This window comes from Capricornis sumatraensis, chromosome 4, assembly GCF_032405125.1.
Source record: "Capricornis sumatraensis isolate serow.1 chromosome 4, serow.2, whole genome shotgun sequence".
In the NCBI taxonomy this organism is placed as follows: Eukaryota; Metazoa; Chordata; class Mammalia; order Artiodactyla; family Bovidae; genus Capricornis; species Capricornis sumatraensis.
This window is the reverse complement of record NC_091072.1, coordinates 37,580,406-37,596,254: the sequence shown is the minus strand read 5'-3', so window position 1 is coordinate 37,596,254 and position 15,849 is coordinate 37,580,406. Positions and strand designations below refer to the sequence as shown.

The window sequence follows — 15,849 nt, the reverse complement described above, 5'->3', positions numbered from 1 at the left end:
GATACTCCATACCCTGCAGCGTGCTACCCGGAGTGCTAGCGGGCAATTTGAGAGCTTTCTTTTTGTTCCGCTTTTGAAAACTACTAAGAAGGCAAGAGATGCAAAATGAGGACTTTGCCTGCTTCTCTCAGTCAGCCCATGTGGGATGGGGAACACTTTTTGGGGCACTTACGTTGGCTCCGGCTTGCAGAAGCGTCCTGGCACAGGCCACATGATCTCCAAGGCAGGCTTCGTGTAACGGTGTGACATGGTCTATGGTCACTGCGTTGACATTATAACCCTAAATATGACATCAGTAATTTTGAAACATGAGCAGAAAGTCAGAGAAAAATCCCCTGTGTCAACGGTCATTAGAAGGTGACGGCAAAGACCAGAACATCTCAGGAAAATGGGTTTCAGTTTAGCAGGCATGACCAGTTCAAACCCCCAGAGCCAGGCAGCTGTCAGATCCCCTGAACCAAACTGTTGTAACCATCATATTGCATCCCACACAGCCTTAAGTGGTTTGTCCAACAGATTCTGAGCCACCTTGACATATTTGGGGCAGTCGGCTCTGAGCCCCATCAACTAGCTTATATGCTGGTGGTTAACAAGTCTCAATACAAAGTCACTTAGATGTGAGTTTGAAGTGCCATAAGGCAGTATTTTTTTAAATTTGGATTGCTACTCTAACCTCTAAATATATTGGTACAATTAAATGAGATGATACATGCAAAGCAATAATGATTAAAATGCCCAGCATACAGAAAAAGTCTTATTGTATTATTCAATCAAAATTAAGTAAAATCTAAATATTTTCATTCCTAATAAACTAATGATATCAGTCTAAAATATTTAACTGTTGCTAGGGAAAAAAGGTTCCTTGCCTTCCTGCTATATTTGATAATTCACTCTATGGACAATCATACTACCATTATCACAGGAAGATTTTCGTGGCCAAAGCCCCACAGCCTCTTATAGGTTACCATGATCTATAATAACACCAGGAAGGACTTGAAGAATCTTGAAATGAAGGCAAGAAAATAAATATCACCCCAAATCTTTGCTACTAGTGAGTGGCAATTTTTAAAGATCCCTTGAATCACCCTGTCAGAGGTTTCAGATTGGCTGGTCTGTAGCCAGACCTGGAGAGCTGATTTCCAGCCACTGCCCATGAGGGTGACCGATGACAGAAGCCTCTGAAAGGTCCAGGTTCCGTCTCACAAGGGCTCTGTCTGTGGACATGTGCTTACAAATCTCCTAAGACTCCTCCTCTCCAAGAACTGTGTGACCCTTTCAGAGGGGTTGCCCTTCAGCAGTTAGTGATATTTTGCAATTTTTATTGTATATTTCATCAGGTGATGAGCAAACCACATAGTCACCGGATTATCCCAGAACTGGAAGGCCCTAAGGAGTGTCTTGTTCTGCAACCTCAGTTCACAGGTGAGTAAAAGGAAGCTCTGACATGCTGTGGTTCACCTCAAGTGCCAGGCAGGAGTTCAGGTGACCAGAGCCCAGGGCAGTGTTACTTAGAGTGAGTGACACAACCCTTTCTCCCCTCGTAGTCATCTGAGAAAACTCCTGTCTCCCTGATTCTGAGAAGCACCAGGACAAGGACTTCTGGACCTGGGTGTGCATTCATATCCCATTGGCCAAGCCCAAGTCCCTTATACTTCAAAAGGAATCTGTGCTTTTCTTTTTCCCTCTGGTGAGTCTGATGATCAAAGAGGTGTAAAAATGACTGTTCTGTGGCGTTCATAGGCAAACCCCCATAACATACTACAGATTACCATAATGTAAAAAGCATTGTTACAGCAAGCATCTGGTCTGATTATCCTCCCTTGGATATTTTATGACTGAACTAAGCCTGCAATTAACTGCACACCATTGTACCGATGTAAGCATATTTAAAATGTGTGATGAATAATACATATATCCAATTACTTCCTGCTTAAATATGTCTATCAATGAACAAATATACTGTGTGAGGAATCTGAAATACTAAGGCATAAAACTATACCAAAATATATTAAAAGATGTTTCAAAAGATAAATGAGAAACTATGGATTTGGCTAACAGTATGAGTTAAAATAAAAAGCTAGTAGAAGTTATCAAGCAATTTTGTTGGTTTTGAGTTGATTAATATTGATAATGAATGCTGTATGCTCAGGGAAGAGAGACATATTTTAAACTATAGGTTATATCATAAACTTATGTATTACAATATACTACATTATAAAATTATATGTTATATTTTACCTGTGACAATAATGTTCTCAGAGCTAGAAGACGACCTTGACTGGCTGCTTCATGTAGTGGTGACCGATCTGCCCAGGAACCTTCCAGAAAAGAAAGAAAACAAAAATCTGTGAGTTAGAGCAAACCCTGATGGTGGTGGTTGCTGTCAACTCTTTTTAACCCTATGGAAATGGCAACCCACTCCAGTATTCTTGCCTGGAGAATCCCATGGACAGAGGAGCCTGGCAGGTTACAATCCATTAGGTCTCAAAGAGTCAGACACAGAGGGGCACGCACGCACCCGGCACCAACTCTTTGAGATACATATCATTATTATTTCTGTTTTAAAGTTAAGGAAGTAAAAGCTCTAGAAGAAATGAAAACATTTAAAAAGAGTCACATAGTCTAATTCCAGAACTGAATTGTTACAACTCCACTGCCATTGTTTTGCCTTTCCATCCAGCATTATTTCCTTCTTATCCAAAAAATTAATAAGCCCAACATCCAATTCTTTGAATTATCAACTGAACAAAGAATTATCTTTCATTAGTTTGGGGGTATTGTTTCTTTCCAGGATGTAACACTCCCATATCATATTAAAAGCAGAATTGAATTAGTATACCCCAATAAATATTGGTTAATAGGGCAAATCTGGCAGGAAAATAATAATTTATAAGAATTGAAGCCTTATATTCTCACAAAATAAAATGCTAAAGTCACCATCATAAGTAAGTCTTTGGGGGAAACAGTTATGTTTCCAGTTCCCATCTATGAAGATAAAATTCAATGCTTTCAAAATCATATGCAATTGTTTGTTTTATCATTAAACAACTTGACTGCAGAGCACAGCTCTGGAGGACTTCAGAACATATATCAGTTTTCATGGTGAATGTTTAAATAAGCAAATTATTAACTTCCCAAACAGACTGCATGTGTAAAACCACTGTGTTCATTTATCGAGCACAGCGGTAGCAAATTAACAAGGTTTTAAGTAACCAATGCTTAAATAAATGTTTGAATTTAAATATTCACTTATAATATTTGTAATGATTTATAATGCTCCCTCCTATATAATGGGTTAGTAAATTTCATTATCCTTAATTTATCGCTGAACGCTGTGTGCCGAATTGTATGAGGCTGATCTGTTATCAGTTCTTCCACCGTCACTGGCTAATGTGGCAATTAACCAGATGCTGGCACTCAGAACAGCCTACAGAAATGGCCTTTTGGATTCATTTTTGGACTCATTTCTTTCTAGTAAACTATTAAGACTGTAAGGGGCAGCAAAATTAATAATACTTACAACTGAGGGGTACTAGATATCCCTATTTTACATACAATTTATCCATCAAAATGATTTCATTAGTCTTCTGGACCATTCAGCATTGCTTGCTGTTGTTCACAAAAGACAGAAAAAATGGAAAAGCGTCATTCAGAAAATAGGCCACATCAGGGCCAAAATAAAGAAATGTTAAGTGTTTACTGAATTTACCACCCATCACAGTCCCCTATTCTCCTCCAAGATGGTCACAAAGCTTTCTGAACCCATTGTCATTTTCTTTATCACCAAGCCTCAAGTCCTTTACGGTGGAAGAAAAAAAAACCTGAAGCCAGAGTTTTGTATGTGCATTTGCTATCATCTCTATTCATAGGACCTCCACCGGCATGAAAGGGGAGTTAAATGTCACACGGTCTGCAGGAGAGTGTGAGTGGTGCTAAGTGAGAAACCCACTGGGAATAATTGGTGTGGGCGAGGGCTCCCTTGGCCTGAAAGGCAGGGGTCAGTCTTCTGAGAGCCACGCCCTATTACTAATATTTTCCTGGATGAACTCAGCTCTGCTCACCTGCCCAGGAGCCCAGCTGCTTGTGGCCTAAAAGCAGTGGGGTGAGCTAGAGGAGGAGGAGGTGAGAGAAATGGAGACCAGGAGGAAGAGAGAGATGAGATGCAGGTTGGAGCCCAGAAGGGTCATGGAGGAAAAAGACTGAGGGACTGGGCAGGCCTGGCCTTGAATTCCAGATTAGGATGGTGGCCTTCAGGGAGGACCTAATCTCTCTGTGGGTCAATTTGCTCATAAAATAGGAAAAATACTACCTGTGAGACAAGATTGAGAGCAGGCTAGAAACGAGCATGCTAAGTACATGCCTGCCACATAAATGCACAAATACCTAGCATTCTTAGTTAAATATGAACTGATAAATACAGGAGGTTTTTAATATGAATTTAAAGGAACAATTCTTCTCCAAAATTGGGGGAACTCAAGCCATAAGTAACAGCATCTATTGACCAAAATGATTTTCAACTTAATTAAATAAACCATATAAAGCAATTGAATGATTCATAAATGTATTTAAGCCAATGATCAACACTGTTGCTATCTTTTTTTTTCCTAAGTAAGCGTTGAGAAATAAAGTCATAGCAATCCATTACAGGAGTAATTTATAGTACATGCTGGCGAGTCAGGGAAAAAAGTTATTGTTTTGAATTCTGCTTACTTAACTCCCAAGCAACCCCACCTGGTCTGCTTCCTTATAATTCCTTAGATGAATTTCTATAATTAATCTGGTAACATGTGAGAATCAGAGGATCCATCATGCTCCAGTTTCTGTTTTGAGCTAAACCTTCATCCCTCCCTGCTGCTCCCTTTCAAAATCTGAGAATCAACTGCAAAGTTCTATTCAGATATATTCAATATTAAATATCTTACTTTTCAATACAGATATGCTTTACAGTAGAAAGATTTATAAGCTTTCTCAAGACCAAACAAAAGATAAATATCTTCATTTACAACTTTTTAAACTCTACAATCTCGTTAGACTTTACATTGGGTATCTAAGATTTAAAAAATAAAAGTTCAGTTGAACTCCTTAGGATAAATTATTCAATGGGAAAATGTTTTACAAAAAGTCTGTAACTTTCACCAGCTAATCTAATGCCCACTGCTTCGGTCTCTCTGTAGCAACACAGGAGGCCAGTGCCTATATTTAGAAATAACACCGGTTCCAGGGCATCTGGTATATAATTTACAAGGAGAGAGCCTGTTGTATTCTGTAAACAACCACCTTACCCGAGCAAAAACTCACGTTCTCAGATATTTACGGGTCCGTAGGGGTCTATAACATACCTAAATCACCATCTCCCCACGGCACTTCAAGCCAGCCACTGTTGAGGTAAATCCGACTCATATCTTTTTTTTGATCAGCATTAAAAAAAAAAAAAAAGTCACTTGCCATGTATGTGTTAGCTCTGTTCAGCCATTTTATGCAGCTCTAAGCTCCTTGTAATGTGACCTTTTACCTCCAAAAAGAAAAACAGCTTTTGGAAAATCAGATTTCTTTTCAGAATTGCCTCTTACTATTGCTCACTGCTCTTTGAGATACTGACTGTTCCCAATTCATTTTTCTCCTCTCCTTACATTATGTGCTCTGCAATGAAATAAAAGTATTACACTTGGATCTCTGCCCAGGGTTATGATGAAACCATTTTATTTTTCAGAAAGTCTTTGTCTTCTGCCCATCCTAGTCCCATCAGCAGATGTGGAAGCAGGACTCATCAGAGAGCAAATTTAGGAGCAGTACAGGGGGCTCTCTGGGTTTGGGTCACACCGGATTTTCCTAAGTGGTCCCTAACAGGAATGTCAGGACGGTCATCTCAAACAGGAGATGACAAGGAGAGGTGAAAAGCAATGACATCTTCATATATGAATCAGAGAGCAAACTACTAATACACTTTACAGACTGCTGGTCTTAAATCAATAATCCTCCTTGTGATGGATGTGGATTTACTGTGAAGTCGAGAACCTGGAACTTCCACGGCCACTTTTTAAAACTATGCAATTTCATGTTATTTGTCTTAAAGAAGATCCAAAGATGTGGCGAAGTTTCAGACTCAACGACATCTAACGCATTCCTATCCACAGATTTATAAAATACTTTTAAAATCACCCGGGATTTACTGACCCTTACTGAGCACTTTTCTGTTGAGCAGATTAATAGAGCCATACAAATCCTTGAGGATGTGGTTGATTAGGGAAGTAACATGTTGCCAAAACCAGTCTCTTCAAAGACTGAGACTGTCCTTGTCTTTCCACTCAGATTATGTCCTTGTCGTTCATTTCCTGAACATAATCCTAGTCCGGATCTGAGACCACCAAAGAGAGCTGTACCTTGGAAACTTCGAGTACATGTGCAGACTTGCATGGACCTGCCACTTACTCTGATTGATTTCCTGCTCATGATCCAGCAGCCCTCCGTTATCTTACAAGAATACAGGGTACGGGCAGGAACAGGAAAAATAAAAAAAATACCCACACAGATAAATGAAAGCATTGCTGCAGTCTGTCTCAAGAAATAGGACTAAATTTTTAAGGAAGTAAAGATAGTAGTTCTCCCGTGAATATCCAAAATCAAGGGAGAAAGACTATTTAACACACTTCATAAAAACCAGTGACCATTGCTGCTGTGGATAGACCCTGCTGGACTTCATCACAGAGACCTGAGCTCAGAGGCCAGCACAGATGGACTCTTGAGCCTCAGTTTTCTCACCTTTAAAGGGAATGATAATTCTGTTTCCATCATAGGATTGTAGTGAACGCGAATGTACTTAGCACATTTGTACTAAATGCATTTGAAATATGACAATACAATCCAAATTCCATTTTGAACAAATACCTCTGTATGTCTGTCCTATGAGCTTTTCACTGAATCTTCTATACAGGAAATAGAGTAATTTAATTTATTTAAGATAAGAAAGGACTTCCCTGGTGGCTCAGAGGTTAAAGCGTCTGCCTGGAATGCAGGAGACCTGGGTTTGATCCCTGGGTCGGGAGGATCCCCTGGAGAAGGAAATGGCAATCCACTCCAGTACTTTTGCCTGGACAATCCCGTGGAGGGAGGAGCCTGGTAGGCTACAGTCCATGAGGTCACAAAGAGTCGGACACGACTGAGTGACTTCACTTTCACTTTCTAAGATAAGAAGACTTTAGCTCATCTTATTCCTCTTACATGTATCTGTAGGAGATATAAACGGACAGGGAACAGTCAAAATTCAGAGACAGTGGTCACATCCACACAGAGAGCTCTTCAATTTTTGTGACACGTTACAAAATTTAATTCTGGACACTCCTGTAGATATTTTGCTGGCATCTCAAGACATTTCTAAAAGGAAAGTCATCACCTTTCTCTCAAAACCAACTATTCTTTTTGCTTCATTGCTTCGACAGTGTTACCATCCCTTCTGTCACCTGGCACTAATAATACGGCCTTAAATTTAAGCACAGCAGTTTAAAGGAAAGCTTCATCTGTATTAACAATTTCCTTTGCTTTTTGCAGGGAGGCAGTTATTATTAAACCAGTTACTTCTCCTCACTCATTTTTCGTGGATCCGCATCTCAAGCTCAGTCCTTGCCTCATCTACACTTACTCTTGGGAGGATCTCTTCTTCTAGCCCCATTGATGTAAATATTATCCACATGTTGATCACCCCAAATTTGTATCTTCAGACCAGCTCTGCCCTCTAAATTCAAGATGTGTATTTCCAACTGACTCTTCACCTTTTCCGCTTGGCTATCTAAGTAGGCCTTGCAACTGAACACGCCGAAGGCTGAACCTTGGCTGTGATCCTTCCAGCTCTCCTTCCTATCAGTAAGTGGCAACACCGTCACCCAGGTGCTTCAGCACCAACAGCCTTCGTGTATTCCTGAGTTTCTATTTCTCACACCCCTCAGTCAAACATGGGTAGGTTCTTTTGCCTCAACCATTCAAATATAATTCAGCTTCGACTACTGTCATGACCTCCACTGCTACTACCCTAGTCCAAGCCACCATTATGCCTGCCTGACTTAGTGCAAATGCCTCCTGACAGGTCTGTGTGTTTCCACCCATGTGCTTCCAAAAGTCTATCCAAAACACGAGGATCCTTGTAAAGTGAGAAACATTCCAAAGACTTTCTTTCTCCCCCAGAGTAAAATCCAAGGAATTTCTGACCAGTGTGACCAGTTCCACCCCTCCCCTACACCCGTGGTCCTCGTTCAGCCATGCTAAACATCTGGGCTTCTGGGCCCTCTGCCTGCGACACTTCTTTCTGAGAGACACACATGGCTTCTGGCCAGCTTTTATTGTCCACTGGAATCGCCTCATAGGGGAGCTCTTCTCTGACCCCCTTTTATGAGACCATCCTACCCCTACGACAGTACTCTTTCTGTCTCATTTTCCTGCTCTGTTTTTCTTTGTAGAACTTATTGCTACTGCAGTGGAAGATCTTAGAAAGTGGGACTTGCTACAGTTTGCTCACTGCTTATCTCGAATACCTACCACGTCAATAATGTCTATTGATGGATGAATAAATACTTGTTGATTTGTTAAATTATCTTTTTTGTAGTCATCTTTTTTTTTATCCATGCTAATTTGTTCTCAATCTTTATTGATCACCATATTGTTAAAAAGTAATGAAAAAGAAATACATGTTGGGCTGGGTGGTTTGTCTCAAGAAATTGGGGGGAAAATCAGATTGCTTTCTCGGACTATTAAAGAAATGCGTATTTTATCCTATTTAAAAATACGATTTGCATGTTTTACAAATTTATAACAATTTCTAAACAATATCCATCAGACCCCAACCATTCTATAGTAAATGCAACTTTTACATTGTAGGGGGATAGGGGGTTATTTTTATCTCTAAATCTGCACTTCCCACATTAAGTCTATCATCGACCATATTGACGTTTTACAAAAGTGTACACTTGTTCTTTTAAAAAATAACTCCCTTACACAGTTCCTTTTTGGCACTATGCTCATTCTCCTCTATGGCTTTCATATTTTTATTATTAAATCTAAGAGCTCTATGCCAGGGCACTTTAAGGAAGTGCTTCTGTTCATTTTCTTGCCTTCTACCTTAAATGTTTCGAAATTCCCATATTTAATTGCTTGGAAATACTCTTTTCCTGCTCACTAGCAGCTTTCCTGGCTCCCACACCAACTTAGAAACACCCGCTGAACCAGAAAGGTAAGCAACCCAGGGACTACTGAGTTTACCCGGGTGTTTAATACACAGTCCTAAGAATGAGTCTGCAGGGGCAGTTTCCAGATGCTCTAAGGTGAAGGATACAGTGCAGCCCTTGGCCATGCCATACATTTCCAGATCAGAGTCCACATTCTGGAAAGCACCCACAGCTTCAAGTTAGTACTTGCAAAGACAATATCGTTTATTTCAGGACACCAACAGACTTGCAATGGCCGCTCTACTAACCTTGACTGGTCAGAATACCCCAGCTAGCTTTTCGCTTAGAAGAACATTCTTCTACGCTCGCTAGCCTTCTTTTCGGGAGGGTCTGCTTAATGCAGTTCCCTTCAACAGAAGCACCGTCTGAGGGCATAGTGGGGCTGGCGTTTCTGCCTGGACAGCCAGGGTCTCGAGGCAAGGCTCCAGCCAGCAGCAAGGTCAGCAGCTGGATTTCTAACTACTTTCTTTCCTTCCCTTCTTGCTTTCACAGAGATTCCTGTGTGCTCACTGGAGGAGGGCCTCCACATTGAACTCTGTGCAGAAACACGGGGAGCAGGGCTGGCAGGGGTGGGGGCTGGGCCAGGAAGGCAGTAGCTTTTCTATTTTTAAAGTGGAGACCCAGCTGTCGCCAGAAGGATTTAACTATCTGTGTGACAAAGAAAGCAAAAATGTGCAAAAAAGTCACCTTCCCTAGTCAGAAACAGAATAGAAATGTGCTCTCTCTTGCAAGCATGAAAGCCTGTGTGAAATCTCTACAGATGCATCCAATGTAAAGTCGCCGGTTGATAACAGCAGTAAACAGCCTTGCAGCCAGAAAGCTCGGTCGTGACGGGTGACCGGCAAGCCTGTCTCCTCCATCCTCAGGAATAAATAGTGTGTGTGCATTAGGGTCAGCTGGTAGCGAGCTCATGTTCTCATCTTGTAAGGATCTAAGTTTAGAATTGGCTTCTGTACAAAATCACAGTTTTCCTATTTATATAGGCATAGTTCCCTATTGTGATTTTTTTTTTTTTTCTGGAGGTCATTTCTAGACCAAAAGACGTCAGGAGTCAATTTAAGTACAGCTGAGATTTTTCACCCTAAAAGGCAGAGGATGGAGCAGCTGGACAGAAGAGAGGAAAAAAGCGAACATGTGCCTGGTATTTTTTTGTTGGCGTGTAAAGCTGAACAAGGAGCATGGTCCACGACTGAGTCAAGAGCAGTGGCTGAACCATGACAGGGTGCCAGGGATTAACTGAGCTGGTGATCCTGTTACATGGTATTAACCTACTGAGATGGGTCTAGATGAAAAATGGTTACAGATTCCATTATCTCTATTTTTCACCCACTATTATTAGGTTCTACTTTCTGTTTATATAATGGGAAAAAAAATTATTGGGGTACTACTTTCTTATAACAAGCTGGATAAGGGGAAAAAAAAAACATCTCATGAGTAAGATTATTTCTCCTGTTAATATCTGCTGCCACATTGCATTGCCAATATTTACTTCAAAGTTATCGTGAATGAATACCAAGAATATCTTTTCCTTATCTCGGATTAATTTCTAATCCTTGGAACTATGTGACCTGGGGCAAATAGCATGGTGATACCTCAGTTTCCTTTTCTATAAAATGAGGAGCTTGGAGGAGATGGTTCCCTTCTGGCTCCAACATTCTTTGATTCAGAGTCTAGGACTGATATAAAAGGGCAGGGTGGTTATGTGAGCTCTGGGCATATGATATCACTACACAAGAGGCAAGACATTCCCAATAAAACTGGAACTTGTGATCAGCTTAGCTGAGGCTATTTGTATGGGGGAGACATTCCTAGATGGTGAGAAAATCTTAGAGGGTGGTCTAGAAAGGGGCTTTATGAGTCCAGTGTGGTTGCAGAAGGCAGTTGTTCCAAACCACTAGTTCTTCACCACAGGCTGGTACCCATAAACAGAGTTCAGGATCTAAACAAAATGAACAGTAAAAGTAAATACTGATCTTTGTTTCTAAAAACAAACTTCCATTTTAAGCTTTTGACATTTCGGCTTTGCACTTTTCTTTTGTTATTGTAAAATAAATATAGAATCCTTTATTATAAGAATTGGGGCAGCTTTTGGTCTTAACAATTTTGGACTTCTGGTCTTATAAGGATCTATTTCTATGTCTGTCTCCTCTACGAGGCTGTGAACTCTGAGTACGTACGTCTGTCATTCGACAGGTCCACCACTGCACCTCTTATAATGGGCAATCAAAAAAAATGCTAGTTTAAAAGAGTAATTTGAATATAGAATTCCTAAGAAGGCTCAAGAAGGCTTTCTATAGTCCATATTGGGGAATAAGCAAATTTCCAGTGCAGTGGGGAGAAAAGTCACTGGATTTGACTATAAATACATACTTAGTTAGATGAGATGTGTGTGGCTTGCGGAATACCTATAATAATTCACAAAAATACTTAGGAGAACAAAGGAGATCACAATTACTTCTTTCAAAAACTTTACATACATCAAAAGTATAAGTAATTTTTTAAAGCAACTCTATGGAATTGAAGGAAAATGTTTCAGTTAATTTGCTGGAGAAAATAAAGGATGAAAGATTGAACTGATTGTGCACAGCTGTATGATTTCATTAAAATATGCACAGTGAAGGGGATATGTTTGGGACAGCATCATTGAAATGCTGGGTATCTATGATCATATGAATAAGAACACACTGAAATCTTCAGACGTAGCATCTTCCCAAGTGTAAATAAAAAAGTGGATTAGATAAACCACAGGATATTTTCAGGCTCTGAGTAGGCAGATGTTTTAAAGCAAAGCAGGATTAGATAAAACACTAAGGAAAAATAAGAAGAATTATATTTCATAGATCATATTGGGCTCTGAACATGTGTCTCAGAAAAAGTATCTGAGATAGACTATAGATTGGAGATGGCACTCTATTACTACCCACGAAGACTAAAATGAAATTTTACACCTTGTAGGAAGGACGTGGAAAGTGAACCAGGTCAAGTCTCTTCCCAGGAGTCATTCTGTTCCTGTTTTAACAATGCTAGTGTATCTGAAAACACCAGGACCTATGTTTGGTCTGGTTACCAGTCCTCAGTGATAAAGCGACAAATAAAGTTGAAAAATCAAACTAGTCAATCCTAGAGGAAATCAACCCTGAATATTCATTGGAAGGACTGATGCTGAAGCTGAAGTTCTGATACTCTGGCTACCTGATGCGAACAACTGACTCACTGGAAAATACCTCAATGCTGGGAAAGATTGAGGGCAAGAGGAGAAGAGGGCAGCAGAGGATGAGATGGTTAGATGGCATCACTAACTCAGTGTACATGAGTTGGAGCAAAGTCCAAGAGATAGTGAAGGACAGGGAACCCTAGCGTGCTGCGGTCCACTGGCCTGCAAGTAGTCGGACATGACTTAGCAACTGAACAACAAAGTTGAAAAATCTTCGCAGAAGGACACTGAAAATCATCATAGAGATGGACGGGCTTCTGCAGGAGAGAAATCTTATTACTTTTAGATACTTCAAAATAGAAAGTTGGAATCTAAGAGGGATTATCATAGAAATCTACATAATCATATGAGCCGCAGTTAAGTGTGAACAAACTTTTTCAAGACATTCTGAAACACTAGGAAGTTGGATCATGTTCTGACAGTTTTAAAACCTATATCCAGGGGACAAATGTAAACTCTTTTTTTTGTTTAAGTTTACACAGTTACAAACTTCAGGAGCTCGCTGCTCCAGAATGGTGGTATTTAGGTAAACTAATGAATGAGTCAGAGGTTAAAGCGTAACCAACAGGTAAAGATTTTTGAGGGTGTGTTCCTGAGCTGGGGGACTTAGATCATTGGAGTTCCTCCACAATCAGGAAAAGAAGACTAAGATGACAGACTTCTGCTTGGACTGGGGTTGACACCTTCCCTCATTATAACCACAAAATATTTCAAACACACATGCCATCCATCACCCAGGTTCAGTTGCCAACTCACAGTTAGTCTCATTTCACCTAAAGTCGGCCCCTGTCCCTCCCCATCTCTATTCCTATGATTGTTTTGAAGCAAACCTCATCATGTCTTTCCACCTACAAATATTTCAGTCTGTATCTTTAAAAGATGTAGGCTCTTTGTAGTCATAACTACTATATCATAATCTCACAAAAACACGATTTCCAATATATCAGCTTCTACAGGTCAGCAGTTCTCATTTTCTAAGGAGCCATCCTGTTCATAAGCTGCCCCCACGCCTAAATTGATTAAATCCTTTATTTGGGGGCAAAAATCTGTAGTCTCTCCCCTTTCTAAATGTCTTAAAAATGTAAAAATCCTATTCTTAGAAAAAAAAAAAAAAGAATGCCTGTTTTCTCTAAGGTACCAAGGGTTCACTAGCTACAGGACACTATCATCACCTTAAATCATCACCAAAATACAGCAGAGTCCCCCTTACCTGTTAGCGTCAAATTTCCACCTTTGCAAAGTCGCATCTGGAAAAGGCCATTATTCAGTTCTTGGTGGCTGCCTTGCTGTGGGCTTCGTTACAAAGCCATGTGTACCTATAAGTCTTAAGCGTCATTGCTGAGCCCCATTCTTGCTCCATTTTACTTTTCAGTGTTTTTTCTAAACATGATTATCCACATCTAACGGCTTAGTGATGGGGATAAGGGCAGATGGGGTCTGAAGGTAAACTTGATCAAAGTTTCTTGGGAAAAATAGAGGGGACTGTTACCTAACAGTCAATCCTTATTTCAAGGGTCATCCACCTCTTATATAAAGGTTGCTGGGAAACCTACAGTGACATCTTGTGGTCCATGATGGCTCCTGTCTTAGTTGGAAGTGAGTGGTGAGGAGAGGCCAGGGGTCAGAGAAAAATCCCAATTACCAAAAATACAGTTGGTGTCATTACAAAACACAGCAGTGCCTAGATGCTGTGGTGAACGATACTTTCTGAGTTTGAGTGCATAAGAGTTTGAGAATAGATGTTATATAAGAAGGTCTTCCCAATTTTACCAACTTTGGGGGCTATGGTTATAAAACTTAAAGCATAATTAAAAATTCCACTTAAATATAGTTTGAAACAGTAATACATATGCACACACAAAACATCTTTTCATCGTAGATCCTGAAACATGGTAAACGGCTTCTATTGAGGAAAATATACCTGTCTCCATTGTCCAGGGAACTAAGCAAGGAGGAATCATTCTCCCTCAGCTGTTCTTACAGGCGATTTCCACCAAACTCAAGTGTTTGTTAACATTGAGAGCTAAACATTTTGAAAACATCTTGTATAACATTATAAGTGAAATATCAGCAACACAAATCTAGCATGAAAAATAATTTTTCTAAGAAGTCTCTTATAATAAGGTTTCCTGTTTTTAAATAACATCCAGGCCCATAAACAGAGCAGAAAGATAATGTCCTGTTAGGAGATCCAACCTTGCTTTTGCAGAAGCACACAAAGCTGCCAGAGTTATCTTGGAATGACTCCGAAGCAGGTAACTAAGGCGACACCCAGCAAAAGTGTCACAGGTAGCAGGGCACTGAGTCCATGGGATGAGAGGGGCTAGTCTCTCGGTTTCTCTACTGTCAAGGTTCACTTATTAGAAATATTTCTGTTATTATCTACGATGCTTGGTAGAAGTCATTGATATAATCATCTATTCTTAGAGATTTTTTGAGGAAGTTTAAAAACTAGTGATTATATTTATATTGTGATTTTTGGACTACCCAAAAATATCAGCTTTGATAAACTGTGCTTTTTAGAAAATGGTCTATCCCATCCAAATAGTCAAAATTGTTGGCATTAAGTTGTTATGTAACAACTACTTATTGAAAAATCTCAGTAACATCTGTTATTATGGTCTCTAATTCCATCTGTTATTTATTTGTAGCTCTGATCCGACAGAGGTATGCTAATCTTAGTTTTTCAATAGACTATCTTTTAGTTTTGTTTATAAAAAGTTACTTTATTCATTTCTATCTGCAGCTTTATCATTTTCTCCCCTCAGTCTCTGGAAGTGGATTGTGTTATTCTTTTCATAATTTTGATTACTTGGCCTATGAGTTACTTAAAGATATTTTCTCAGTCTCCAAACATAATGAGCTTTTTGTTTCTCTAACTGCATTCTGTTAATGATTTCTACATTAATTTCACTGAGAGAAGTGGATGTGTTCTCTATCAGAGGTCAGCACACTGTGACTCCTGGCCCAAGTCTGACCTATCATCTGTTTTGGTAACTAATGTATTATTGGAACAGAATCAAATCCATTCTATTGTACATCATCTGTGTTTACTCTAACACTATAACTGCAGAACTGAGACTGCATGGCATAACAGTAACTAAAACATCTCTTCTCTGATCCTCTGCAGAAGAAGGTTGCCAATCTCTGGCCTATATAATACTAGACATTTGAAATTTCTTGAGACTTGCTTTATGGTCCTCTGTATACTCAATTTCTGTAAATATTCAAAATATACATGAGAAGAATGTGAATGTAGAGTTCCATTTCTTAGTAAGATCTATGTTTTAAATTTCTGCTATAGCTATATAAACTAATATTGCATGGTTTAGGTGTGGGGCAAGTTCACAAATAGAAAGGCATGATAGACCCTAAACTTATTCAGAGCGGGCCCTGTAGCAACTGTAAATCATAGAATGTATG

General features: G+C 39.7%; 1 protein-coding gene across 2 annotated transcripts in view; it reads right to left on the bottom strand.

Annotated features, from left to right (window-relative positions):
- The window catches only part of ASB5 (ankyrin repeat and SOCS box containing 5), a 37,660-nt gene that overhangs the window by 4,513 nt on the left and 17,298 nt on the right, over positions 1–15,849 (bottom strand). The window contains exons 1-3 of one of the 2 annotated variants that reach the window (XM_068971807.1): positions 5,340–5,400; positions 2,239–2,318; positions 173–280 (exon numbers count right to left, since the gene is read on the bottom strand). In XM_068971807.1, coding sequence (XP_068827908.1) covers positions 173–280; positions 2,239–2,318; positions 5,340–5,400 — 249 coding nt within the window. Of the gene's footprint in view, positions 1–172; positions 281–2,238; positions 2,319–5,339; positions 5,401–15,849 lie in introns of those variants that run through there. The other variant, XM_068971806.1, reaches the window with a different exon arrangement.